This window comes from Styela clava, chromosome 10, assembly GCF_964204865.1.
Source record: "Styela clava chromosome 10, kaStyClav1.hap1.2, whole genome shotgun sequence".
NCBI lineage: Eukaryota > Metazoa > Chordata > Ascidiacea > Stolidobranchia > Styelidae > Styela > Styela clava.
Window position 1 is genome coordinate 7,405,709 of NC_135259.1, and position 26,578 is coordinate 7,432,286.

Sequence of the window (26,578 nt, forward strand, 5' to 3'; positions counted from 1 at the left end):
GGCCATTATATCCTTCGCATTAAGCATAAACTTTTCTACGTTTGGTTGTCATTTGTCTAATTATAATTAAATTATTGGCTCATTAAACGAGTAATTGTGAACTTTATGCATGTTAGATTATAATATGATTTAGTCTTACAATAAATTCTGTTACTTAAAGAAAATAATCGTCGAAACAACTGTTTTGTTACTATAATTCAGTAAAGCGCCGCGGGCCTGATTATATTGCTCCGCGGGCCGTAGGTTGCCGAGCCCTGGTTTAAACGTTATGCAGGAGAAGGGCCACCGCATTAGATGATAAAATTGGTAATTAGTCAGTTCGGTATAGGGTTAGAAGTAGAGATTGCGCTGGAAATTCAAAATGTTAAATCATTCCTAACTCGAACCCTAACTGGAAAATTACAGATTATTTATTTTAAAACATGGCGGGTGATTTCTACATAAGATCCAAAAGGAGTTTTATGAAGGATTAATGAATTTTGTACAAAATTTACATTAAAGTAAGCTGCTAACGCTATCAATTGGCTTTATGGAAAAGAACAACCACAGACTAAGCATATACACATTAAATATAAGATTTTTGTATATGGAAACAGTCTTTTTACAACATGATGGCAACAAAATACAAATTTCCGTTTTCAAACGTGCTAATTGATATGGTCAAAACATTATATTACTTGTTTTTTTTTAGGAATTATTTGAACAACATATAACAACAGTGATTTTAAGAAGGGCTTTTGCAAATTCTTCCATGCCTATTTACGCCAACATATATGATGTTAGTACACGGAAAGCAGGAGAAAAGTTTCTTGTAAATCTATATGAATCTGGGGCATTTACAGAAATATGGGACAGAGAAGAACTGACGGAAATGTTCGAAGAATATTTGGATGGTCAGAACAAGAATTTCAATGAAGTTTTATATCACATGAATCAATATCACCCAACCCTACTGTATGTAAAACGTCACACAGTTGTGGCATTTGTACGTGAAGAAACTGACAAATTATACGATAGGTATCTGAGAAGAGATAATCAAGATAATTCATTATTTGATAATACGGATGAAAATCAGGATTCTGGGAGAATAATACCAGGACGGAAGCCGATCTATTCGGGCGGTGCTATTCCTGCATCTCCATTGGCTTTGCACGCGTTTCAAATTTCGGATTCCATAAGGAAAATTGTTTCAAAATATGATGTAGTTAGCCACAGTGTTGAACAAAAAATGAAAGATTTACTGACGACTCCGTTAGTATTTTCAAAATATCCAGATAAATTTCATTCATTACTTCACATTGAAGAGTTGCAACACGAAACAGATATGATGACGTATGACATGAAATCCACTACTTTATTTCGAAAAAAAAATAACAACAACCTATTTCTGAACGTTCCTGGATTAGCTGAGAAGCGGCCTTCAGTATTGAAGGGAGATCGTCTATTGGCAAAGACATTGGACATGTATGGCAATCCTGGCAAAGATTGGTACGAAGGTTATGTTCATGGAGTAAGGCAAAATGATGTTGAGATTCAATTTGACAAAAATTTTCACTACGATTATATCAGTAGAATGAAAGTATATATCCAATTTAGACTGAATCGTCACCCATTGAAAATGATGCATAGGACACTCACATTGGTAAAAAAATTGAAAAAAATTCTGTTTCCAGTCGATGACATCAGTTATCTACTGAGAGATGCTGAAAAGCCAAAACTACCTTTAAAGACAGGGTTTATAGAAAATAACCCACATCAAGTAGCAGCAATTCAAAACATCGTGAAAGAAAATTCCTCGAAAATCTATATTATATATGGACCTCCAGGAACAGGAAAAACTGTTACAATGGTGGAATCAGTTTTTCAAACGATGGAAAAATATTCTGATTTCCACATCCTTGTTGCTGCACCATCTAACAGTGCATGTGATTTGTTAGTGGAAAGATTATTAGAACTCGTTGACGAGAAAGACATTTGGCGTTTAACAGCGCCCTCGCGTATAAATATTCCAGAATCCATGGTAGAAATATCAAGGATTGGCACTTCGGCTTCGAGAGAAAACCTTAGTAAATACAAGATTATTGTCAGTACTTTGATAACTGCAGGAAGAATAGCATCTGCAAATTTCGAACCGAGGATTTTCGATAGAATTTTTATTGATGAATGTGGTCAATCCATGGAACCAGAATTATTGGTAGCAGTATCAGGAATAATAGGAGATGAAGGAAAAGTTGTTTTAGCAGGTGACCCAAAACAGTTGGGCCCGATAATTCGCTCTCGAATAGCCAAAAAACACGGATTACAAACTTCATTTCTGGAAAGATTGATGGGAAATCCATTGTACGTAAAGCAAAATGGCAAATTCAACGAACATAGAGTGACCAAGCTATTGAAAAATTACCGTTCCCACGAAGCCATTATTAAAATTTCAAACGAAGAATTCTATGATAACGAATTAGAAGTTTGTGCTGACGAATTAATGCGAAATTCTCTGTGTTCGTGGGGAAAGCTTCCACAAAAAAATTTTCCGGTCATTTTCCATGACGTTCGAGGAAAAGATGAACAGGAAAAAAAGAGTCCATCATTTTTCAACAGCGAGGAGGTGAAAATAGTTGGGCAGTACGTTGAGAACCTTTTGTCAGATCGCAGAAATCGTGTTGAACTAGGAGATATAGGCATAATAGCACCATATCGCAGTCAAGTACAGAAAATAAATGAAGAACTTAAGCAATCGGATATTATCACACGACATCGCAGTCAAGAACAGAAAAAAAAAAAAAAAAAAACGAAGCGACCGGATATTAAAATTGGAAGCGTGGAAGAATTCCAGGGTCAGGAACGACGTGTCATTATTATCAGCACCGTGAGAAGCAACGAAAAAAATCTTGAAACCGATGCACGATTTCGACTTGGCTTTCTCGCCGATCCCAAACGATTCAACGTTGCTGTGACTCGAGCTAAAAGTCTTTTAGTAGTAATCGGAAATTCCAAAATTTTATGCATGGATAAATACTGGAGAAAACTTTACGATTTCTGTAAAAACAATGGTTCTTTCATTGGAACGACTGTGGCTGAAAGTAAAATTCTGGACCTCACTACGTTCATGCCTACGCAAAACGATGACGTTTATGACATCACAGAGGATGACGTCGAAGATTCCGGAGTTCCAGAATGGAAAATGGACTCGTAGTTTTTAATATATATACTGTACATTGAAAGTAATTCAGTTTTAATTGTATTTAAATTATATGTAGGTATTTCAAACAAGGATAGCAGATTGGACCAAATGCTATTTTATATTATCAACCAGGTGGGAGCAATGACGCTAACAAATATATATCATAACGATCAATTAAAAAACTGCGTTGACTTATGGTAGAAAAATGCAACATATTAGTCATCAGAATAAGTTCAGCTTATTTGCCGTTATACAAATATTTTCATCACACACTTTTTTGAGTGTATCAGTAAAAATGAAATTTGGAATTCAATGAAGTATATTGTCAACTTCTCAATCTGGTCAAACTGTCAACCGACTCTTGTAGTATTTCGCGCGTGGTACAACTCTGAAGACATCGTGAATATGTAACTAAAATAACAAATAACAACAAAAATAATACTTTTAAACTATTACTATTGGAGAACTTGTTCCACTTAAGATCATTTATACTGGCGCCAACCTTATACATATGACTCATACTTGAATGTGATATATTTTCTAATGAGGTCATTCAAATGCCGCATGAAGCCATATCACCACCCCTACTCAGTTTTTTAGAAATAGATTTTCTTAATTCATCATTTTGTGACTAAATCTTTACATTGGTTATTTAGATGGCGAGTAATTTGCATTGTATTGTTATTGTAAAAGTAATGGCAAATCTATTTATACTGTTGTTTCAAAAAAAGCTTATTTCGTTCAAAACGCAGAAATGCATTGTATTTCCAAAACGCTTTGAGTTGCAGAAAAATTAATCTACTATTTTGGTCTTCGTGATTGGTTCGCAGTTTACTGTTGTACTTAACTTGCCTTCCTATGTACATCTTCATTCAAATTCAGATAATGTGGGTTATAAAGGTTGAATACTCAAAATAAAAGGACAAGACATCAATGGTTTGCATTTTTTAATTGAGATATATTATTGGAATATATTTGGCGTACCGGCACGAAGGTTGACGCAAACCGGCGGTTGAGAACCATTGTACTAGCTAGAGAGACTTCACTTAGCAATCGGAGACGATTTTGGGCTGCTGAGTGCAAAATAGAATATAAATCTGAAGAAGTACGATTGATCAAGTCAGTCGGTTGACTGCTATCAAAACAAAAACTTACTAGCTTGTGGCCATATGGGACCTATTAATGGAGGAGTTACCATTATCTGATTAAGGTTACTTTTGTTTTTGATATGATATTAGGTCATCAAAAGTCAATATAGTTTCATGTCTTTGATACCATTTAAAGGATTTTGATGTCGATGAACCTGAATTTTTCTTTTGACTGGAAAGTTCAATGACTCAATTAAACTTGGGTATTGGGCTCTGCTTCCTCCCAATAACTCTAATATGGATGACAATTTTCCCATCATAGTGGTATCGATTTATAATAGTTATTATTTACGTTTAAAATATATAGGAAACTTTGAATTGGAAATTGTTTTCGCAGATATACTGCATAGTAAATCATTTTACAGTGTTAGGTATCCAGAATGATGATGTACATATGAAGTTCATTTAAGCAAGTACAACACTAAATTGCCAATCAATAATTACGACCAAAACAGTAGACAAATTTCTGTTCAACACCGAACGTTTTGGAAATAAAATGCCGTTCCGCTTTTTGCATGAAGAAAGCTTTTCTTGAAATACCAATATAAATAGATTCGGTATTACTTTCACCATATATATACAATAGCAATACAATGCAAATTACTACGCCATCTAAATAATAAATGTAAAGAATTAGTCACGATGAGTAATGTAGTAATGAGTCATTAAGGTACAACTAAATTGTGGCATTGCCAGCCCGCTCCGATTTCTTGGTGTATTGGAAGTGGCCTCGCTCTCTGGAGTATTTTCCTTGAGGCCACCCCGGCGTTTCTTTAACGAAATTCTTTTTTTAGTAATTCGTTATCGCTTTCGTTTGACTTGCTTTGGTTAGGTAGTAGTAGCTGTTCAACTTGTTTTCATTGTTGTCTTCGTTCCTGCACTACCATAAATAGTAGTTTAGTTATAAATATAGAACAGCTAACTTTTATAGCTTATCTTGCTAAATTCACCCCTTTTGCGGAACATCTGGTTGTCTAACTTGTTTTCTTGGTCGTTTTATGTCTGCCAGGACACACTTGCCTCTCGGCACTGATTTAGTGATTTAGTTCAGAGTGCAGTCGGAAGTCTAAGACCATGTCTACCTTGGTATCTTCTGTGTCGCCTAAATCGCTTTTTTCAAGCGTGGCGGCGTCTCTACTTAAGGTAGTTAAAGTAAAGGGGGTGGAGGTCTCTCGCGGCGAGTCGATTGATGTTTTAACAGCTCAAGACATACCTACCGTCTCGGCGTTTTTTGAGCTTTTCACTTCCGTGGAAAAACTGCGTCCCTTTAAATCCCTATAGTTGAGGGTATTTTTCCTATTCGACGGGGTTTGTAGAATTTAACTTTTCAGTCCACGGATGGTGGTTCTACTCGTGATAATTTTCCTAATAGTGTCGGTAACATCCTGGACACTCCCTCGGGTGAACTTAAATTTGGTCTCCCTCGTGGCCCTGGCACACGAATCAGAGTGCGAGGTATTATAACTGAAGCCACAATAGACCAGTTAAAGTCGATGCTTAGTTTTTTAAAATTTGGAAATATTCGGCGAGTATTCAAGATCTTCCTAAAAAACACCAGGGTCTGAAATGGCTATGTACAGGCCATAGTTGATGAGTTTGATGCATCTAATTTCCCAGACTTCATCAACGTTGGTGGGATGCGTTGCAAGACGTCCCTCCCTGCAGAGCTTTATATAAAAACTTGCCTGAACTGTTTCTAATCTGGGCATCCTGCTCGAGATTGCGTATTCCCTCCGTCTTGTCGTCTCTGCAAGAAATCGGGGCATGTTCACTTATAATAATAACTGCGCTCTGTCTGTTCTTAAGATCTGTCAAATCCTTAAGGTACAGATAATCAACTTAAAAAAGGCTCTCGATAAAGAAGACCGATATGTCAAGACAAAGGATGTAAATAATATAATCAAATCAGTAATAGGGAATTTATATCAGCACCTCTTGGAGCGTGAGACAAAGTATATTAATATATGAGTTGCTTCCAAATTGGAAGGAGATTCTATCCGGATATAACATCTAACTATGGAAAATCTCACGTTCTAAGACGCCGATAAACAAACCCCTTTAGTATTTTTCTTCCTCCGGGAATAACCAAACTATCTATAACTTAACTATGTCTCACTTCTGTGAGACAGACTAATTATATTCATTTTTCTAACAAAAATAAGTCCAGTATCTACAGTATAATATATAAAATCTAGTCTGACATATTAATTGCAAGTCAAACATAACATTTATTAACGCCAAATACACTAGGAGTTTTAGCTTCTTTTTTTCTGGTAAAAGTTTTTTATGTTTATTTCTTAGAATTCTTATATATTCGGAGGAGACGGACATCACGTGACAGGGAGAGTTTACATGAGTGTGCACCAAGGTGCATTTCTCCAAACTCTCCCTTGTCACGGAAGTGTTCGTCAACTCTAAACCTCTGTTCTCTACTGGTGATTTTATTTTGCCTGCTTAAAGGTATTTACAGGAAACAGGATCTACAAGCCTCCCCTGAAAAGACGTAAGTATGAAAAAAGGTAAGTATCGGTGGGTTGAGGCCTACTTTAAAAAAAATAAAAAATAAAAGTACAAAAATGCAACATATCAAAATAAGTGTAGTTCACAAAAAAATACTTTCAAACTTTTATTATGGGAGAACTTGTTTCGTTCAAGCGGATTAAGTTTGTAAATTGATTTTTTTTTATTCATTTTTTATATATATTTTTTTATAACACAGATTTGTAAATTGATTGATATGACACATAAATATTGGTGTCAGTACTCACACCTGCTGGTTGATACTACTAAAAATTGCATCTAATCCAATCTGCTATCCTTGTTTAGAATAATATTTGTTATATATAGTTTAAATACAAGTAAAACTAAATTACCTCAGAGTGGACAATATTGATGGGATACAGCACAAATTTGTTGAAAACTACGAGTCCATTTTCAGTTCTGGAACTCCGGAATCTTCGACGTCATCCTCTGTGATATCATAAACGTCATCGTTTTGCGTAGGCATGAACGTAGTGAGGTCCAAAATTTTATTTTCAGTCACAGTCGTTCCGATGAAAGAGTTATTGTTTTTACAGAAATCGTAAAGTTTTCTCCAGTATTCATCCATGCATAAATTTTGGAATTTCCGATTAATAATAAAAGACTTTTAGTTCGAGTCACAGCGACGTTGAATCGTTTTGGATCGGCGAGGAAGCGGTTTGGAGATTTTCTTCGTTGCTTCTCACGGTACTGATAATAATGACACGTCGTTCTTGACCCTGGAATTCTTCCACGCTTTCAATTTTAATTTCAGCTTGCTTAATTTCTTTTCTGATTTTCTGTACTTGACTGCGATATGGTGCTATTATTCCTATTTCTTCTGGTTTAACACGATGCCTGCGATCTGACAAAAGGTTCTCAACGTACTGCTTAACTATTTTCACCTCCTTGCTGTTGAAAAATGATGGACTCTTTTCATTTTGTTCATCTTTTCCTCGAACGCCATGAAAAATGACCGGGAAATATTTTTGTGGACGCTCACCCCACGAACACAGAGAATTTCGTATTAATTTGTCAGCACAAACCCCTAATTCGTTATCATAGATTTCTTCGTTTGAAACTTTGATAATGGCTTCGTGGGAACGGTAATTTTTTAATAGCTTCGTCACTCTATGTTCGTTGAATTTGCCATTTTGCTTCTCGTACAAGGAATTTCCCATCAATCTTTCCAGAAATGAATTTTGTAATCCTTGTTTTTTGGCTATTCGAGAGCGAATTATTGGGCCCAACTGTTTTAGATCACCTGCTAAAACAACATTTCCTTCATCTCCTATTATTCCTGATATTGATACCAATAATTTCTGGTTCCATGGATTGACCATATTCATCGATAAAAATTCTATCGAAAATCCTCGGTTCGAAATTTGCAGATGCTATTCTTCCTGCCGTTATCAAAGTGCTGACAATAATCTTGTATTTACTAAGGTTTTCTCTTGAAGCCGAAGTGCCAATCCTTGATATTTCTACCATGGATTCTGGAATATCCATACGGGAGGGCGCTGTTAAACGCCAAATGTCTTTTTGGTCAACGTGTTTTATTAATCGTTTTGCTAACAAATCACATGCACCGGTAGATGATGCAGCAACAAGGCTATGAAAATCAGTATATTTTTCAATTGTTTGAAACTCTGATTCCACCATTGTTACTGTTTTTCCAGTTCCCGGAGGTCCATATACGATATAGATTTTTGATGAATTTTCTTTCGCGATGTTTTGAATTGCTTCTACTTGATGTGGGTTATTTTCTATAAACCCCGTCTTCATAACTAGTTTCGAATTTTGATCCAATCTGGGGAGATAACTGTCATCGACAGGGAACAGAATGCTTTCCGAATTTTTCACCAATGTGAGTGCCCTGTGCATCATTTTCAATGGGTGACGATTCAGTCTGAATTTTATATATACTCTCATTTCACTGATATACTCATCGTAAAAAAAATTGTCAAATTGAATCACGCCATTTTGCCTTACTTCATGAACATAACCTTCGTACAAGTCTTTTCCAGGATTGCCATCCATGTTCAATTTTTTTTGCCAAACGGTCTCCCTTCAATACTGAAGGCCGCTTCTCAGCTAAGCCAGGAACGTGCAGAAATAAGTTATCGTTATTTCTTTCTCGAAATAGAGTAGTGTATTTCATGTCATAAGTGATCAATCATATCTGCTTCGTGTTGCAACACCTCAATGTGATATAATAAATGAAATTTATCTGGATATTTTGAAAATACTAACGGATTCGTCAGTAAATCTATAATTTTTTGTTTAGATCGGTGGCTAACTCCATCATATTTAAAAAATATTTTTCTTATAGAATCCGAAATGGGAAACGCGTGCAAAGCCAATGGAGATGTAGCGCTTAAATAGGCCGGTCTCTATCCTGGTATTATCGCCCCAGAATACTGATTTTTTTCAATGTTAGCAACAATGATTTGTCCTAATTTTATTCCCTTTCTTAGATACCTATCGTACAATTTTTCATTTTTTCTCAAGTACAAATGCCACCACTGTGTGGTGTCTTTCAAACAGTAGGGCCGGATGATATCGACTCATAGGATATAACACTTCATTGAAAGTCTCTTTCTAACCATCCAAATATTCTTCAAACATTTCCATGCTGACGTACCCAACGGCCGACAACCAACTTGCCTAATGTTAAAGTGAAGTGATATACAGCAGGTCTTCAGGCAAACATAAGATTTCACGCCTTTGTTGAATGTTGAAGTTAAAGTTTTTGGTTTAAAGAAGAATGGCCACCGCTAAAGTTGAGAAATTGGTAAGTATTCCGGTATTGCATTAGGAATACAGATTGCGCTGGAAATACAAAATGGTATATAATTTCTAACCCGAACTCTGACTGGATAATTACCGATTTTTTACTTTAAAACATGGCGGGTGATTTCTACAAAATATCCAAAAGTAGTTTTATGAAGAATTAAACATCTTTGTACAAGATCTACATTAAATCAAGCTGCTAGCGTCATCAGTTGTCTATATGACGTGAAACAGCCTTAGATGGAAGCAGTCTTTTTACAACAAGAGCGAAAACTTTTTACTGTGTTAGAAAACAAAACCTATAAAAACACGTTGGATAGTTTGTGAAGTGAAAATTTTAAATACTATTTTTACAACTGGCTATTATAAAAGGATCTTGTTTTCGGTATCATCATTTCATATATAATTTACCGCTTATCTTCATATATTTTCAAACTATATAAATGGGTGAATTTGCCAGCCAGGAAATATCTGCGGCCGAGCGTTTTCTTTTTTTGGCTTCTCTCATTTTGCCTTTCAATGAACAGAGAGTTCTCTTCTATATTTCTCTCTCTCTTTTATCTCTTCGTGCGGCGCAAAATCCTCGCCTTTGAATATCTTGCGTCCCCACTAGGCTTGCACGTAATCGACAAAAATCAATTCCGTAATTACGGAAAAATTGATTACGTAATGACCCCGTAATTGCGATATTTTTTCACACGTTTAAACCTATCATAAAAACCATTTGAATCCACTTCTTTTCCGAATGGGACATCGAAGTTTGGTTTTCATATTACCGACAGTACTACACGCCGGCGACAGATGTTAAAGACAAATACCAAGGAGTGAATTCAAATTAAATTTATTCTGATTTTTATCTTGTTTTATTGTGTTGGCTTTGATTTTCTTTATCACCTTCGCAAATTAACCGTCCCAATTTTATGCGATCAATTTTATCATTACCGACACTGGTATACGGATATTTATGAAACGATAGTTGCCTTTTTTAAAATCGACTTTCGTATTGAATAAAAATTTCGGGTTTTTGAGTTTTTAATCAACGACAAGCGTATTCTCTCGTTTAATTATACCTGCGCTTGCCTCGCGACGAAGACTTGTTATTGCTCCGTTTTTTACATTATCGGACTTTGCTACCTAGTTAGCAATTTATAATAATTATTGATGCTGAATTATTGACGATATTCCGATTACCAAGCTTCATTTTATATCAAATCATTTCGCGGCCTAAATGTTATAACATTATTTGCGATAAATTTAGATTAAATATTAATTATTTAGCCGGCGATAAATTCTTACCTGTAACTCGTTGTAAATTAATGCTAATAAATTTTATTTTGTTTTTTAATGCGCTGTGATTTGTATTAATTAAAGTGATTGAGTCGGGAAAAGAAAGTAGCCTAGCCTTCTCTCCTTTTGAGCGCTTATAGCGGCGGTAAAATTCGTTTCATGTCTGTTTCACGGAGAGAAAAAAAATACGCCTTCCGGAATTACAATCAACTATCACACATTCCTATTTATCATTATCAGCGCCGAATAAAAAAGATACCAAATCGTGGACACAAAAAAGTCTGTCGGTGTTAATTGTATTACAGTGATAACGCTTATAATAATATCGTTTTGACCGTGAAACCAAACGCTCAAACGGGGTGGCAACGCGTCATGCCGGCTCAAAACGGCTGCGAATACCGGAACTCTTAACTTCTTCTACGTGTTAAACTTTTAATTTTTTACAATCGACGGAATTGACTGCTTGGAAGGAGCACGTTTCAAATGCGAAAGCGCTCGACCAATAATTACGACTTTACGTAATTTGTAACTTCCCTTCCGAACTCGAAATAATTCCGTAAATTACGTGCAAGCCACTGCCTTTTTTCTTTTGTGCATTAATGTGTGTTCTTATTATTTGCTGTGAAACTTTTATTAATGATGCAAGCACTGTGTAGGACTGCTTTATTTTTTGACTAAAACTGAATGTTTCTTTCTATTTGTATTTACTGCGGGTTCAGGTTGTAGATATCGGTATGTCGATATCGGTTATCGGTCACTAGTTGGCCGATATATCGTTATCGGTATCGGTGCCAAAAAGTGATATCGGTCGAGCTCTATTCAAGATCATTCAACAATATGTTTACAAGTTATACTGTCATTCTCGTTGTAAAGTGATACCATATTGAAGAAAATTACTAGGCCTATCATTTAAGAATGAGGTGTGAATGGCTAGAAACTAACCCGACTCTCGATCGACTCACGAGAATTTGAAACCTCTAAAATTTAAGTTTGTTTGTTACAATAAAGGTTACATACAGTTCCATAACTCATATTCGAGTTTTATCGATGTGACCATTAACGAAAAATTTTTAATACACTACTTCTCTAATTAATTATGCAAACATTTATTTCAAACAATTTATGTACAATAATTAGAAAGCTTTGTGTTACTATTTTGGTTGTCCGCATATGACGACAAAGTGACTCAGATCGACCCCGCAGAACAATTGATGGAAATTTGAAAAATAAAAGCTGTCGTGACTTGACATACCAAATTTGATTCATATTATAAAGTGGAGTAGACAAATATGATCACAATTTTCTCCCAATGTATCAGCTAACGATAAAAAAATATCAATGTTTCAAAAAAACATAAAAAATAGTTCATATTAAAAAGTGAATTTTTTTTCTTATCATGATTCTACCTCGACGTTATTTGCGGAAGACCATGGTATTATTTATATCTTCAACGCATGCACAAAAATGTAAATTATATAAACATAGTGAGGTTGAAACTAAATAGACATTATGTTGTTCTTGCCTTTTTACATTTTCATTTGTAGATAAATTAAAAATATTGTTTAGAAATTGACATAAAGTTAGATTTGAAAAAATAATTACAAAGATAAATATAATTAGAATTTTGAGTAAAAATATAATTAACAATTGTACAAAGAATTATCCCATAATACCGATGTTTTAAAATAGAAAAAAATAAAATAAAGCATAGTTTAAAGATAATTAATATAATTATAACAAAATATAATTTCACTCGCATTTTTTATTTGTATTTTACATTTTTGCATTATAGCGAAAAATAAAAGCTACACAATATAACATAACAAAGAAAATTTAGATTCAGATTTTTTCTGGCCCTACGAAATGAATATAATTTGTTAACATGTCACTCACTGTTCTAATGAGTGGAAACTACAGCTTTGTACTGGAGGAGGCCTTCGGCACTACCAGATTGCTGCCGTCACATGGCAAAACAAATCAACTAAACAACGGGAAAAAAAATTTCAGCAGAATGCCCTATCATAAAATTGTCCAAAAAATCTTAAATTTCATCACTTCTTACGTCATGCTACCAACTGACGTCATCGTTGCTTTTGAAATTGAATTTTGGGCTATTCTCGGAATAGAACTGTGAGAACCACCGTCTGTATTTTGTGATTGGTGCCTCTTCCTTAACAAGCAATGGTTTGGCACTGAAAGTTTTGTTGTTCCAAACCATAACATCTCTGTCAACCTTTAAAATTATCAAATTTAAGTTTCCTGAAGCAAGACCGTCATATCTTGCGTATAGCTAAGTAGTTAGTTTAGCAGTTAATCTACAGTATACAAACGTTTTGCTTACTTGAATAGCTTCGAAGGTGAGGAAAATTTTTGACAACCACGTAGGACATTTCCAATCAGTGTAGAAACTGTGAATTATTACTTGATGTAGTGGACCCACAGGAGTGAGACTTTGAACGAGAACCGATCTGGCGAACGGTAAATTCATATGTAAATGTACAATCCCCGGCCCAATCTGCAATAGGAAAACAATGTTATCAGTATGCTTTTGTCAAAGTTTGCTCAGCTATATATTTAGTTGTCGAGCTTCATTTTGAGGTTCCCAAACCCGTCCCTATACAGTAACGGTTTCAACTTATTGTGGTTCGTACTTCAGTCATCTACATAGGTGTACGTGGGTGACATTATTCACTTTTTTTTCCATAACAATTAACGGTAATCATTTTGTTTCGTTCTCACACATTTTAAAATATTAACAAAACGTGTACAGTTTGAGTAATATTTCTGTTGTCTCCATGGTATTCGTTTTTTTGTGTGCGATGACGTTATCAAAAATTGCGCACCTTGTGGCGGTTTCGCTTTTGCGTCAGTCGTGAAGATTGTCGTACCAGTACTCTATACCAGGGCTACTCAACTGGCGGATCGCGGTCCGAATCCGGACCTTTCGACTATTTGATTCGGATCGCACCCAATTCTTTATTTTGGATTATCCCCACTTTTAAAGTTTCATTTTATAAAATGACTTTTATTGTATATATGAAAAGAACTATAACACCATAATAAACAATCTTGATTATCTGATAATAATCGTTAGCCGGTCGAGGAAGTGCGCGTTTGCGGATGCCGAAATATAAATTATGGAAACACCGGACCCAAATGATTTTGATGTTTTGTATGCGGATCTTCGGTAAAAATAGTTGAGTGGCACTGCACTATACTGTCATAGACCAAGAAGCGCGGTTCGAGTGACGTCATCCCACTCGGCGGCGCTCGGGTGTTCGGGCACTAAAATTGTTTGCTTAGCTAGTGTAGCTACCGAATTGTTCTAGTATGGAGTTGTTCGACCACCGATGTATCACTGTATATATATATCAACGGTGGCAAACCGCATGCGGTTCGCCAGAGAATTTTTGCGGCTCTTCTGGCTTGCATTTATTATTGTGGCGTGGAATTTTGAATCAATCAAGCGAAAAATCTTACGTCACAATGGTCAAATGTACGTTGACGCTTTGGCGGTATTGTAGCTTGATTGGGTTTAGTCTCAGATACAGTGCTATATGTTCTCAAGTAAGAAGCGAAAATACGAAGATGAAAACAAAGTTGTCAAGTCAGAATGGGAAGAAGTATACGCTTTTATTAGTCAAGAAAATAAACCCTTGTGATTACTCTATCATAGGCTGCTAAGTCATAATAAAATCAGCACAGTTAGCATCAGGAAACGAATCAAAAACTTCGTTCGTATTTAAATTAATAAAAAGACAGCGGGAACTTATGATATTATTTGGCAAGGAATCCGATGCATCAATTGAAGCTAGTTTTGTTATATCATGGAATATTGCTCGTGTTAAAGACCAATACAAAAAAAATTTTGCTGATGTTGGCGCAGTCAATAGCCGAAACGCCGGTTTCGCGTCGCACTACACAAAGGCGCATCTCCCAAATTAGTATAATATATATGTAACAGTTACAATGCAAAATGATTAAATGAGTTCTAATATTCCTAATTTCAAAAATTATGCGGCTTTAGCATATTTCTGATTTGCTGCATGCGGCTCTTATACTAAAAAATTTTGCCCATCCCTAGTATATAATATGAAGCTCGTCGCAACTAAACTTTATTATCACCAACGGAGATTTAGCCGACTGGATTAAATTAAACAAAAAAAAAACGTGAAATGTTCACCTGTTCCACCTGAAGATCGATATGGAAAAATTTCCATTTTTTGAAGAACTCAAGATGGTGAGTCATATCAAACTTCGATATGTGTGGAAGGTCGTCGTCCGAACCTTTACAATCAACCTAGTAAATTATATAGAATAAGATACCTTTGCACTACATCAGGTCATATATGTAATATAAAATGTATAAAAACACTGTCTGATTGATGAATGATAATGTTTCGTATGAAAGGGTTAGCTCTCAGAAGATTATAATTCAGAGGCTGAAAATCGTAATGATAATACAGTCAGACTTCTCAGCCATATAACTGTTATATATTTCATGTGTGAACATTTTCAAAAGGCTTACAATACATATTCTATAAAATGATACCTTAAAAATATGATCTGCAAAATTGAACCAGGAATCGAATTGTTCCGCCAGGTTAACCCCGCAAAATACACTTGGAACATGAAGATGAGAGAGATGTGCTAGATCTGATCCATTTTCCGGTATATCCTAAAACAAAAATTATTCGATTTATATGAAAAAACTATTTACTACTTTAGTTTTATTAATAGATTGAGCTGTGGTTTAAACCAGCGGTGTGCAACCTACGGCTCGTGGGTCGAATGCGGCCCACAAAGAAAAATTGTACGGCCCACGAAACGAGATTTATTTTAGTTTGAAAAATCTCAGTCCATTCGCGTTGCAAAGCCAATATTCTAGTACAATTTATTATCTATGCTTATGACGTTACAATACCCTAACAGCTGAGGATTAATAACCAAGATTTTTGTGCCTGCTGTATTAAAAGGTTGGACACCCCTGGGTTATTAGATCCTTCATATATATCAAGAAGAAAATTGGACCTAAACAAGAGCTCTGAGGGAAAACTCAGGTTACCCAACAAGTATTGGTAAAATTTTGAATATGACTTCAACAATTTTTACACATTGCACTGGATTTTATAGGTTCACGAAATCCATAGTTACACAGTTTATAAAGAATGAGATGTTTGGTTCTGATATCATTGATCTGGAAGTATTTTAGTCATCTTCTAAAACATGAAGGCCCTGACAAGCCCCGTGCCTAATGCAATTTTGAGATTCATATTTATCACGGGAAGAGGAATTACAATAAAACCATTCAATCATATGGCTTACGTCGTCCGATTACTATAGTTAATGTCTGGTATCGGGATTAGTTAGTCGGTTAATTGTGTTAGATGGATAGACTGGATTGTGGGCGAAGCCGTGAGGATTGGTGTCTCTAGGTGGATAATTTATCGCATTCAAATCGCGAGCTACCTTGTGGTAACCGACCACTAACAAATAAAAGGAAAATTTTTACGCGGGAAATATGAATCCAAAACACCCTATTAGAAATTCACGCTTGTAAACACGGCGTAAATTAAATTACACATTTTATCAACTACGTAATTATTAGTACCGTTATGTATATCATCATGACTCAGCAGATCCAGAGGGCCATATTTTGCATAGCAAATCCAACACAAACATCGAGTACAATCCAATTGTATTACCCATAGTTGAAATCAAGGAGCACAATAGTACGAAGACAAATAAATACACACAAAAGAGACGATCATTAGTACAAACTATACGAAGGAACTTAGAAGTCGTTTACCAACGACGAATATACGATAAAACCGTGGTTTGGTAATAACATACATTTTCAACTCAGTGTAGGGAGAGTTACTTACATATTTTTTCTCTAAAAGCATTGTATATATCAACGCGGCGAAACGTGCCCATAACAACCATTTTGAAAACAATATGCGGAGTTGAAAACAGAGTAATACGATCCCTCTCCAGTAATAAACATTTCTCCTTTAATTTCCGGAAATGAAAAGTGTTAACGAAACATTTGGTCTATGATCGACTAGTAGTCCCTTGCAGTAGGTATGGGATTGGTAATTGGAAAGACGAATGTTAAATGTTCGATAGGTGATTATTAATTGCGGTATTCAACTCAAATCCGGTCCAATTCGTACCATTATAGAGTGATGGAGCAAAACATTTACCTGGTTATTCATTAATCTTCTGGAATCAAATTACCGAACCTTCGAGATCTTGTAGCCTTCAAGAACTCGGTAAAATGCGTCATTTTTATAAACGAAGTCGGGTCATCATTCATGTTTTAAATTATCTTAAAAGTAACACTAATCAAGTTGAAATGTCATTTGAGTCGTGATCAACGGCTTGCTTATTGTGCTACGCTTTATACGATCACCATCATTCAACACAATAGGTGGGTTCGCAATTTTGAGTGATCTTTACCCTACTTTACTTGCACGAATTTCAAATGGCTTTTAAGCTATAATTAATTACCTGAATGTGAGTGTTGACGTGATGTTCCACACGTCCTCTATAATAAAATGACCCCTGCTTGATTTCCGGAATGGTAGGAATTTCCCATTGAGGTTCGATGTTGTCACAGTGATACCAAACGAAAACCACGCCGTTCACTTCGCGACTTGGCCACACCTTCGTCTTGGCAATTGATGGCACTTAAATAAAAAGATCATTTAATTAGTCCAGATTCGTTTAGCCGACTAAATAGGATATTATATTTTTTCACGACTATTATCAACGCAATCATTTGCTTTATTCAATTGATGAGTATATATGGATTGTTGACGCAGAACGCTGTCGAAGTTAGGTCGGCTTTGGCTGACTCAAGTAAAAACGAAATTTTCCTAGATTCGAAACCGCACGATTACACTGACGATAGTATCTCGTCAGCATTGACTAGTGAATACATTATCGTGGTAAAAGCCATATCGGAGAATGAATTCTTTGCAATACCTCATATATTGAGAGATAAAACAGAATAAAATGCGCATTCTGTTAAAGAGAGTTCATGCTAAAGCATCATTAATCTTACGATTATAACGTGCTCAGTAAAACAAACATTACAATTTCCTGATATTACACAACACAACGTCTTTAATGAGCGCAGTCACGTTTCGCGGGTTTGGGAAAGGTACGGTGACCCTGTCTGTGGTGTAACGGCACTTCGGACATGATTAAACATATTTATTTAGCAAACGGACAAGTAAACATCAGGTCATAATATTAAACAGATAAAACATGCATAGCGCACATCCCATCTAGTTAACGTCATAATTTATCATGGAAAAGACAAATAGGGGTATATATATTAGGTCCAGAAAAACACGCTCTAAAACCGTGCACTAAGCCACCCCAAGAAAACGTTCCAAGCTTTTTTTTATGTCAATAAGGGACCTTTTAATCAATAGAATTATTTTCTTTTTCCATAGAAATGCACACATACATCCACCCAACGTGGGCTAATTTATATAACCATAAATGTCACCTTGTAGCCGAAACTAAAATATCCGTCCGTAAGAAACCCACCTATTGACATAATATATTTTGAAGAAGGCTATGAATAAATAGGTTTTTGAGCGGTTCAATATTCATGGCCCGTGACATTGGCAACGAATAACATTTTAGACTTATAACCAAAACAAGCTTCTAGGTTTTTGTACACTTCTCTCAAATGGGCAGTATCTAATGGCACATACTCAATGACAAAATTTTTGACTTTTGAACAAACAGACGCTCATTCGGTCATAAGATGGAGGTCAGTATAATGCAATTACCTGCGATCAGGATCCGCAATGTACGCTTACACAATAAACATGCTCGTGATAGCGGGGATGTCAACGTGTACTTGTATGACTTCAAACATGATTGGTTGTTAATTAATTAAGGTGCCGGTTACTACAGGGCGTTGGAAGTTCACATCAGTACAAAATCTAATGGCCGGGCATATGTTGCTTCATTTCAATATAGATCACTAAAAAATCGACAGCCCTGACAGACAAAAGGGCAACAATTTTGCAATGGACGAACCGATTTTTCTTGTTTAACAGCAATGCAAAAGACCCGGGTTATTATTAGTCATTTTGTATTATTGAATAATACTTTTACGCGTATCCCGAATTATTTGGTCATTGAATAACATTGTTACATCATATCATTTCCCGATATGAGCAATGAGGCAAAATACAAACAATTAGCATATATCTCTGGGTAAAATAATATGCTACATGCCACACAAAACACGATAAAAGAATGACAGAAAGTAGGTTGTAGGACATTATATAAAGATAGCATTGCAAGCAAAGGAAATGATAATCATTTCCAGATGAATTTCATTGAATTTTTTGAAAAGTCCAACGTGCTTGTCAAAACGACAATAGACATCCAATACCAAAGACAACTATCGCCAGATTGTAATCATTCTTCTTTTGTTTACTTGTATTTGTCGAAGAATATACCGCACCCACACGACAAACCACGCAAAATGAAAGAATAACTTCCTAAACTAATAATAGGACTTTTACGTAGTTTCACTATTTCGGTTTCTAGTTCTATTTAGAATTATTTATTTGTACATAAATTTATTCTATAGTAACACATTCACCCATTCGTGACATTTAATTTACAATCGATCAGTTGTGGCTCATATATGGTAGTTCTACTACAGAGGGCGCCCAGTTAATAATTAGCCTAATACAGTTCGCCCTTCTGGACTTTGGAATTTGAATGGATGGGATAGGCGTAGTGAAAGTAATAACGTGTGTTGGTATGTCCACCCCTATTTTGACCCTAGACGAAGAAATACAAAGATATATCCACAGCCTGCAATAGATACAGTTGTTGCAAAATTTACCAATGAGAAAAAATAGCCCCAAGTCCATAGTCATCACAGAATATAATTGAGCCGTGGCGATGCGACTTTTTTTTATTATTCAAAAATTTTTTGTAACCATCTTCATATAAAGTGATACTTCAATTTTGACTAAATACAGTTCAAATTTACTGATGGGTTCACGCATAAAGGTGACCACACTAAGGAAATGAGAGTACGATTTAAACTTCCTTTTGGCCTGCACTTATATGTTGGCTCTATATCTTTACATGGGATGGGAGTACTTTTTGAACGTCTGCGTGTGGAAGTATGTCAAGTTCTTGGATTTAGTGAAAGGCAATAAATGAAAACATTTGAAATATAGTTTCAATATCACCTGGCAAAATTATTGTTGAACATAAGCAGATATAAGTCGACGTTTGACCTAATTTCTATTGAAATGATTCGTGCCTGTTGGATTTAATGAAATCCATTGTCGTGAAAAGGATATGCTTTTCATGAAATACGATTGTAAAACCACTCACGTTTATGGATGGTAAAAGCGTGGCATTGAATCAAGTTGGTTTACAAAGTACGATATGTCGTTGACGACGACTATTCTTTGACGTTTGAATGTTTTGTTCAATCGCTTGAGAACACATCGCGATAAGAAATGAATATCTTTGTTTATGGGTAACATAGAAGTGTGTTGTTGTCTTTGTACGATAGACAACTAAACACATAGGAAAGTAAACATTCAGGGCTTAAAATGAATGGATACCGAGCACCAAGGGGTAAAATCGACGACAAAACGGTCCCATCTCTACATCACATCTATAGAATTGCAAATGATAACAATACCTAATATTACACGAACTTTGCAGTAATATCTGAGGGGGTGATCTAATGGTTACGCAACATTCTTCAACAAGGCATGATGTCTATAGGTATTTTACGAATAGATCGTTTCCAATAATATATACCTCATGTAAACATATTAAGTAAACATTGGCACCTTAGCACAATAGAGACATGTCTCTTACTAAAATACGTGAGGCTGGCCATATTCATTTCTCTATTATAGCAAACCCATTTCTAAAGTTGATTTACCCATTATAGTTAGTAATCACAGTTTGAAGACCTGCGTTTTTATTTTAACGAAACGCTGTTCGCCATAGTACTATTGTGTTTCTACAACGTGGGGGCTGCGGTATATTCAGTATTTCATTGGACGCCCTAGGAATATTAATTCTATGTGATTCAAACTGTTTAGCATATGACTTTCAGCTAAATAATTCTATTCGGCGTTGAGATTTATTACAAAAGAGGAATGAAGTTTACAAGGTGGTCTGCATTTTGTAGTATGACAATAATCTTGACATCCTTAAATTCCGATAATTCACATTAATCAACTTGATCGATTATTGTTAACACGGAAAATAGAAAATTGCAGTTTTACCTTTACTAGTGTAGGGTATTCGAACAACTTTTCCTTCGTCATTATACACCCAACCGTGGAACGGACACTCTAAGCAATCTCCGAGAACTCGTCCACCTGCTGCTAGGTTTCCTCCCATATGAGCGCAGTAAGCATCCATCACAGTAACTTTACCAGATTGGCCGCGAAATACGGCAAAGTTTAGACCTGGGAAAATTTCAAAGTTTCGGGATTTTACTTGAATCTCCGGAAGCAATTTTTAGAATTTTTTGTCCAAAATTGTTATTTATATTATATTCATTTCACTTTAAAGCAATAGCATGGCGAACAAGAGTACACTCCTGGATTAACTAATTTCTTGACCGATGATTATATAATAAAAAGATTATCGACCGTTATGCTAAATCACAACTAACACAAATCAACACGAAGATACTGAATATCTGTATTGAATAATTAAAAATTGAAAAATTAATATTAAACGAAGTTGAAATACTTATGTTCGAAATCCATGGTAAAATAGATAAAGACGATCGATACATTGAAACGCTAAAACTTTTAATTCTAATTTACTACAAGCAAAAGAACAATCAAGCATATGAATGCACAATAGTTTATAGTTGTTGTATGGAATGTGAGCGCGACATATGAGCTGCTAAACTAAGAAAAACGAGGATTAAAAAATGTTGTAGTTCAATTGTGGTTATGAATATATCTCATGTCATAAGGAAATAATCATATTTCATACCCATGGCATGTACTTGCTTAACCTCTTTGCGTCGAAGTTGAACCGAATCGATGACCCGAAACCATCCATTTGGATAAACAGGAGGTATGTCTTGGCCCATTTTTCGCCTTTGTCGCATTAGGTTGGCAACTTCTTTTCGAGATAAATCTCCAGCTTCGTGGTTGATATACCTATGTGTAGAATATAGGGTTGAAAGCCATTTATGTCGAGTTAAATTTTAGTAAATAGAAGACTATTCATGGTCTATGACTCTATATTTACTACGGAATACAACAGAAATAGGGCTTATGAAACTTAACAAAGAGAACAAAGAATTCAAGTCATTTGTACGTACACGAGTATAGTTTTTGTAGTAAACTGGCTCAAAAGATAATCAAAGACCACATTTTCGGCGTATGCCGGTAATTGATCAAAATGTTGGGTAACCACAAATCTTTGAAACTGGCATTTAAGCATTCGACCGTGTAAATTGCTTTGATCTTATCATTTGACGAAAGAAGGGATTTTGCGACCAGTATGAAAATAATTACGCATATTAGATAAAAGTAACCACAGCATTATTGGAAAAAGTCCATCAATTGAAGTAATCCAAACCATAATTTTCATTTCTTGGTTAATTTGGCAAAAGAGTATGTGCCAAATCAAAAAGCTAGCATAATTTAACATTTTATTTATTTAAAAAACTACATTTTCTTTTTTTGCCATGCTGTTTTTTTGTGTTTGTATTTTGGGTAGAAAACTGACATGCAACCGCATATAAATTGTTCATTATATCCCAAGGTTTTCGTGGTCCTACGCATAAAACACTACATTAATATGAAAATACTACTTAATACTTACCCTATATCTCCAAGTCTTCGTACCCTGTCCAATGGCATAAATAGCCATTGGTTTAGTTTTCGGACTGTCAGATATATAAGATACAGAATAAATAGTAAAATTGATATTGTAATTCCGTTCAATATTGTTGTTGAAAATCCGGTATTTTCAATAAATATCCGTTCGTCAGTTTCATTATTTTTAGAACCCACGGGGATAGAGATCTTTTGCACGAAATCTCCGGCCAAGTCCACAAGAGGCCACACCATGGCATCACCGACAACTGTGAAAAATCTTTGAGATAGACCACTCATTTTGGATTATCGTGGTGGATGAACGCGAGGTCCTGCCAGTATACTAATCTGCGTGCTGTGAAAAGAGCTAGTTAGTCGCAGTTGTCTCAACATTAGTCCTTGGTTTTCCAATACCCATCCCATAAAACGTTAAATATTAACACGCTAGAAATAAACCAATGTTAACACAAGAAAGGTTTATCGGCAACGAGAGCGTTGCTAGACTGCGAGAACGCGGATCAAATACGGACCCGCCCACGCATCGTGGTTCTGTTTCGTCCACTCTGGAATTTAAGACGATGAAAAAGTACGTGAGAAACGAATGGGATATAAATGGTCAATTTCTCTTGTGTTTTGTTCTGACCAACTCACCGATACAATTGTTATGAATACGTTACAAGAATAGGCCAGTGCATAATATACGCTGTTTTAAAACGTGATCAAGTATTAGTCTTCATTACGCTCGCATTTGAAAAGTGTTCCGACTGCAAATAAAATGTCGGCACATTGGTCAATAGCATAATTATCGTGCGTTAAACTGCAAGTTGTCGCTTCATGCAGCGAGGAAAGGGTGTTTGGGCGGGATAGAATTAAAGCTTTAAATAACATAATCTTTTTGCTGTTATGTACAAGCAAAAGTCTTTTTTATTTACAAAAAACTATACTTTTGTTCGAATGCTTATGATTTACGTTGCAGAACTGAATTCATTTTCACATATCAGCGTCAATCAATATACACATTAGAAAATATCAAAAAATTGAACAAATTTAGACTAAAATGGCTAGAAGTTGATAGCTTTCTTCACGTTTTAAAATAGGCTATATATACTTGTCAAATGACGGCTCTGTACAAAGCACTACTAATTAGAGGTAGAGAGTGTCGGGTTTGTGCGTGTATGAACCATATTTGCCGGTATACCAATAAGCGAGAAAGACCGTTGCCACGCAAATAAAATTAGGAATTTCTTTAGGAATCACAAGACCCCTTTTGTCTTCCGCTCTACGACCGGCCCACTAGCGCCATCCCGAAATGCGAAGTTTTTTGTGCATCTCGCGGACGTCTTCAAATGGTGGGTCCTTCAGCGTTTTCAAAGAGAAAGCGGATGTATTTCGAAAACATTGTGATGACGCACGTCCGAGTTCTTGTCGTTAGAATAGTATGGCTAGTTCTACCACTATTTTCTTTTAAGTAATGGTATTTGATAGTAACGAAGAAAGTGTAGAATGCACGCTTAAATTGGGGACAATTATAACTAGTCAGCACTGAACACTCACTCTTAATCAAAAAATGTATGAACATTTTTGATATACATTGCCAAAACGCGAGTGTTTTCCTGCAATGTAATTTATAGCTACATATAGGTTAAATTTTGCTGAAGATACTTTTACAATGTTATAACGAAACCAATGGAAAACGTTTTAAAGTGCGTCTTTCAAACCAATTTCAAATGCATTTAAAATGACACTGATTGGTGGAAATTTAAAAAAATCATAATATAATAAATGACAAAGAGACATTAACATATCCCCACAGTTAGCATTAAGCAATTCAGTCGAATAATGGATGTCCCCTTGTTTGCCTATATGCAGATTGCAGATATTGCCATATTTTTCAATATTACAGAGCCTAAACAAATCCGAGTTCTCGATGGTTCACCGACTCTCAGCGTATCCGGTTTGAGCTGCACAGTTGCACACATAAGATCTCGAGACTAGTATCTCGTATAGCGATGGCCACCAGAATGACTGACAGATGACAATGATGATATATTTCTCCCATCATTTTGTTAAAGTGCGCTACACTCCATTCCGGACAAACTAAGAATGATTGATGCGAATTGCTGCAATCAGCTCGGTACGTCATCGCAGGGAACTTTGTAGCGTTGACATTGAATAGGGTTGGCATATCACGATTCCTAAATCATGATATTTTGGCCATTCATCGTCCAGACTCCGGGATTATTTCGAATAAAACCTAAAATTCTTAATTTGGTGATTTGGCTTTCATCAATCATTGCCTAGTCAGTTATTATGAATTTGGAGTATTAGCATATTTTTTGGTACTCCCGTAGTTTGTGAACCAAGACGGCGGACACCGGAACATAGTATGTGTACCAGGTTAGGGTTAGGCCATAGTTCCAGGTACAAATACCACGGGAGTAGTAACCCTAACCTGGTACACATACTATGTTCCGGTGTCCGCCATATTGGTGCACATACTACGGGAGCGCCGATTTTTTTGTTTAGGAGAAATTCGTGGTTCGCCGGCCATAGGCCCCAATCATTGCAATTGCTTACAAATATATATATATTACACATGTCTAAAATACAACGCAAACCCAACTTCACGTTTTAAATGAGACTATGCGGAATTTTATATAACGAATTACATTTTACAGTCACTCTGAATGAAGTGAACGGAACTGTAGTTGAATGGGTGCCGAATGGATGAAGTCGGGCACTGTGCAATTCGACCAATTGTTTTGTAAGCATGAGAGTCGAGCGTTCTTGAATGCTTTAAACTTTAAATATGCAAAGTTAATCTTCATGCAATCGAAGAAACAGCATTCCTACCGTGTTTCACCGAAAATAAGACAGTGTCTTATTTCAATATTCTTTTGAAAAATACCTCTAGGGGTTATTTTGGAGGATGTCTTTTATTTACAAAGTATAGAATTACGAGATTCCCAAATATACAAAATATGAAAACCGATATCCATTTACTTATAATTACATTTTACAGTCACTCTGAATGAAGTGAACGGAACTGTAGTTGAATGGGTGCCGAATGGATGAAGTCGGGCACTGTGCAATTCGACCAATTGTTTTGTAAGCATGAGAGTCGAGCGTTCTTGAATGCTTTAAACTTTAAATATGCAAAGTTAATCTTCATGCAATCGAAGAAACAGCATTCCTACCGTGTTTCACCGAAAATAAGACAGTGTCTTATTTCAATATTCTTTTGAAAAATACCTCTAGGGGTTATTTTGGAGGATGTCTTTTATTTACAAAGTATAGAATTACGAGATTCCCAAATATACAAAATATGAAAACCGATATCCATTTACTTATAAATAAAACATTTTTATTTGAAAAAATAAAACTGCTAAACATAGATTATTAATCATTTACAACGAGTAGGAAAGATTTCTTGCTATCACTAGATCAAAAAAAAAAAAATTCGCGCTTTCGACCAAGACACTAGGTCCTATTTTTTTAAGGGCATATTAAAATCATTTTTAAAATTCAGGCTAGGTCTTATTTTGGGGGAAACACGGTATATTGCGAGATATAAAATCTGGGTTCTGTAAATATTGCAAACAGCATAATGACACTCATCGGACAACTTTGAGAACAAATTGTCCAAGCGTTGAATAATCAATCTTTTTATGATTAATTGTTGAAGTTTTGTTAACAGTATTTGGCAAGCAACGTCCTTCTCATACTGATTCTCGTAATCTGCACATTTTATTGCTACTAATTACGCAACTGTTATATCAACTTCTTAC

At 35.6% G+C, this 26,578-nt stretch overlaps 3 protein-coding genes across 3 annotated transcripts; 1 reads left to right on the plus strand and 2 right to left on the minus strand.

The window, feature by feature from the left end:
• The first annotated feature begins 597 nt into the window (after window positions 1–597).
• Window positions 598–4,088, plus strand: LOC144428058 (putative helicase mov-10-B.2). Its single transcript, XM_078116708.1, has one exon. It carries the CDS (start codon window positions 752–754, stop codon window positions 3,188–3,190), a length of 2,439 nt encoding a protein of 812 aa, XP_077972834.1. The 5' UTR covers window positions 598–751; the 3' UTR covers window positions 3,191–4,088.
• Window positions 4,089–7,484: 3,396 nt separating this feature from the next.
• On the minus strand, window positions 7,485–8,027 carry LOC144428238 (putative helicase mov-10-B.1). Its single transcript, XM_078117184.1, has one exon. The coding sequence runs from the start codon at window positions 8,025–8,027 to the stop codon at window positions 7,485–7,487; it is 543 nt and encodes a 180-aa protein (XP_077973310.1).
• A 4,590-nt stretch (window positions 8,028–12,617) lies between these two features.
• LOC120337310 (cholesterol 7-desaturase nvd 1-like) lies at window positions 12,618–25,060 on the minus strand. The gene is made up of 8 exons (XM_039405069.2): window positions 22,798–25,060; window positions 21,958–22,127; window positions 21,231–21,416; window positions 17,440–17,618; window positions 15,479–15,604; window positions 15,110–15,226; window positions 13,268–13,441; window positions 12,618–13,159 (listed from the first exon to the last, which is right to left on the minus strand). Exons 1-8 carry the CDS (start codon window positions 23,088–23,090, stop codon window positions 12,995–12,997), a joined length of 1,410 nt encoding a protein of 469 aa, XP_039261003.2. The 5' UTR covers window positions 23,091–25,060; the 3' UTR covers window positions 12,618–12,994.
• Window positions 25,061–26,578: the final 1,518 nt, after the last annotated feature.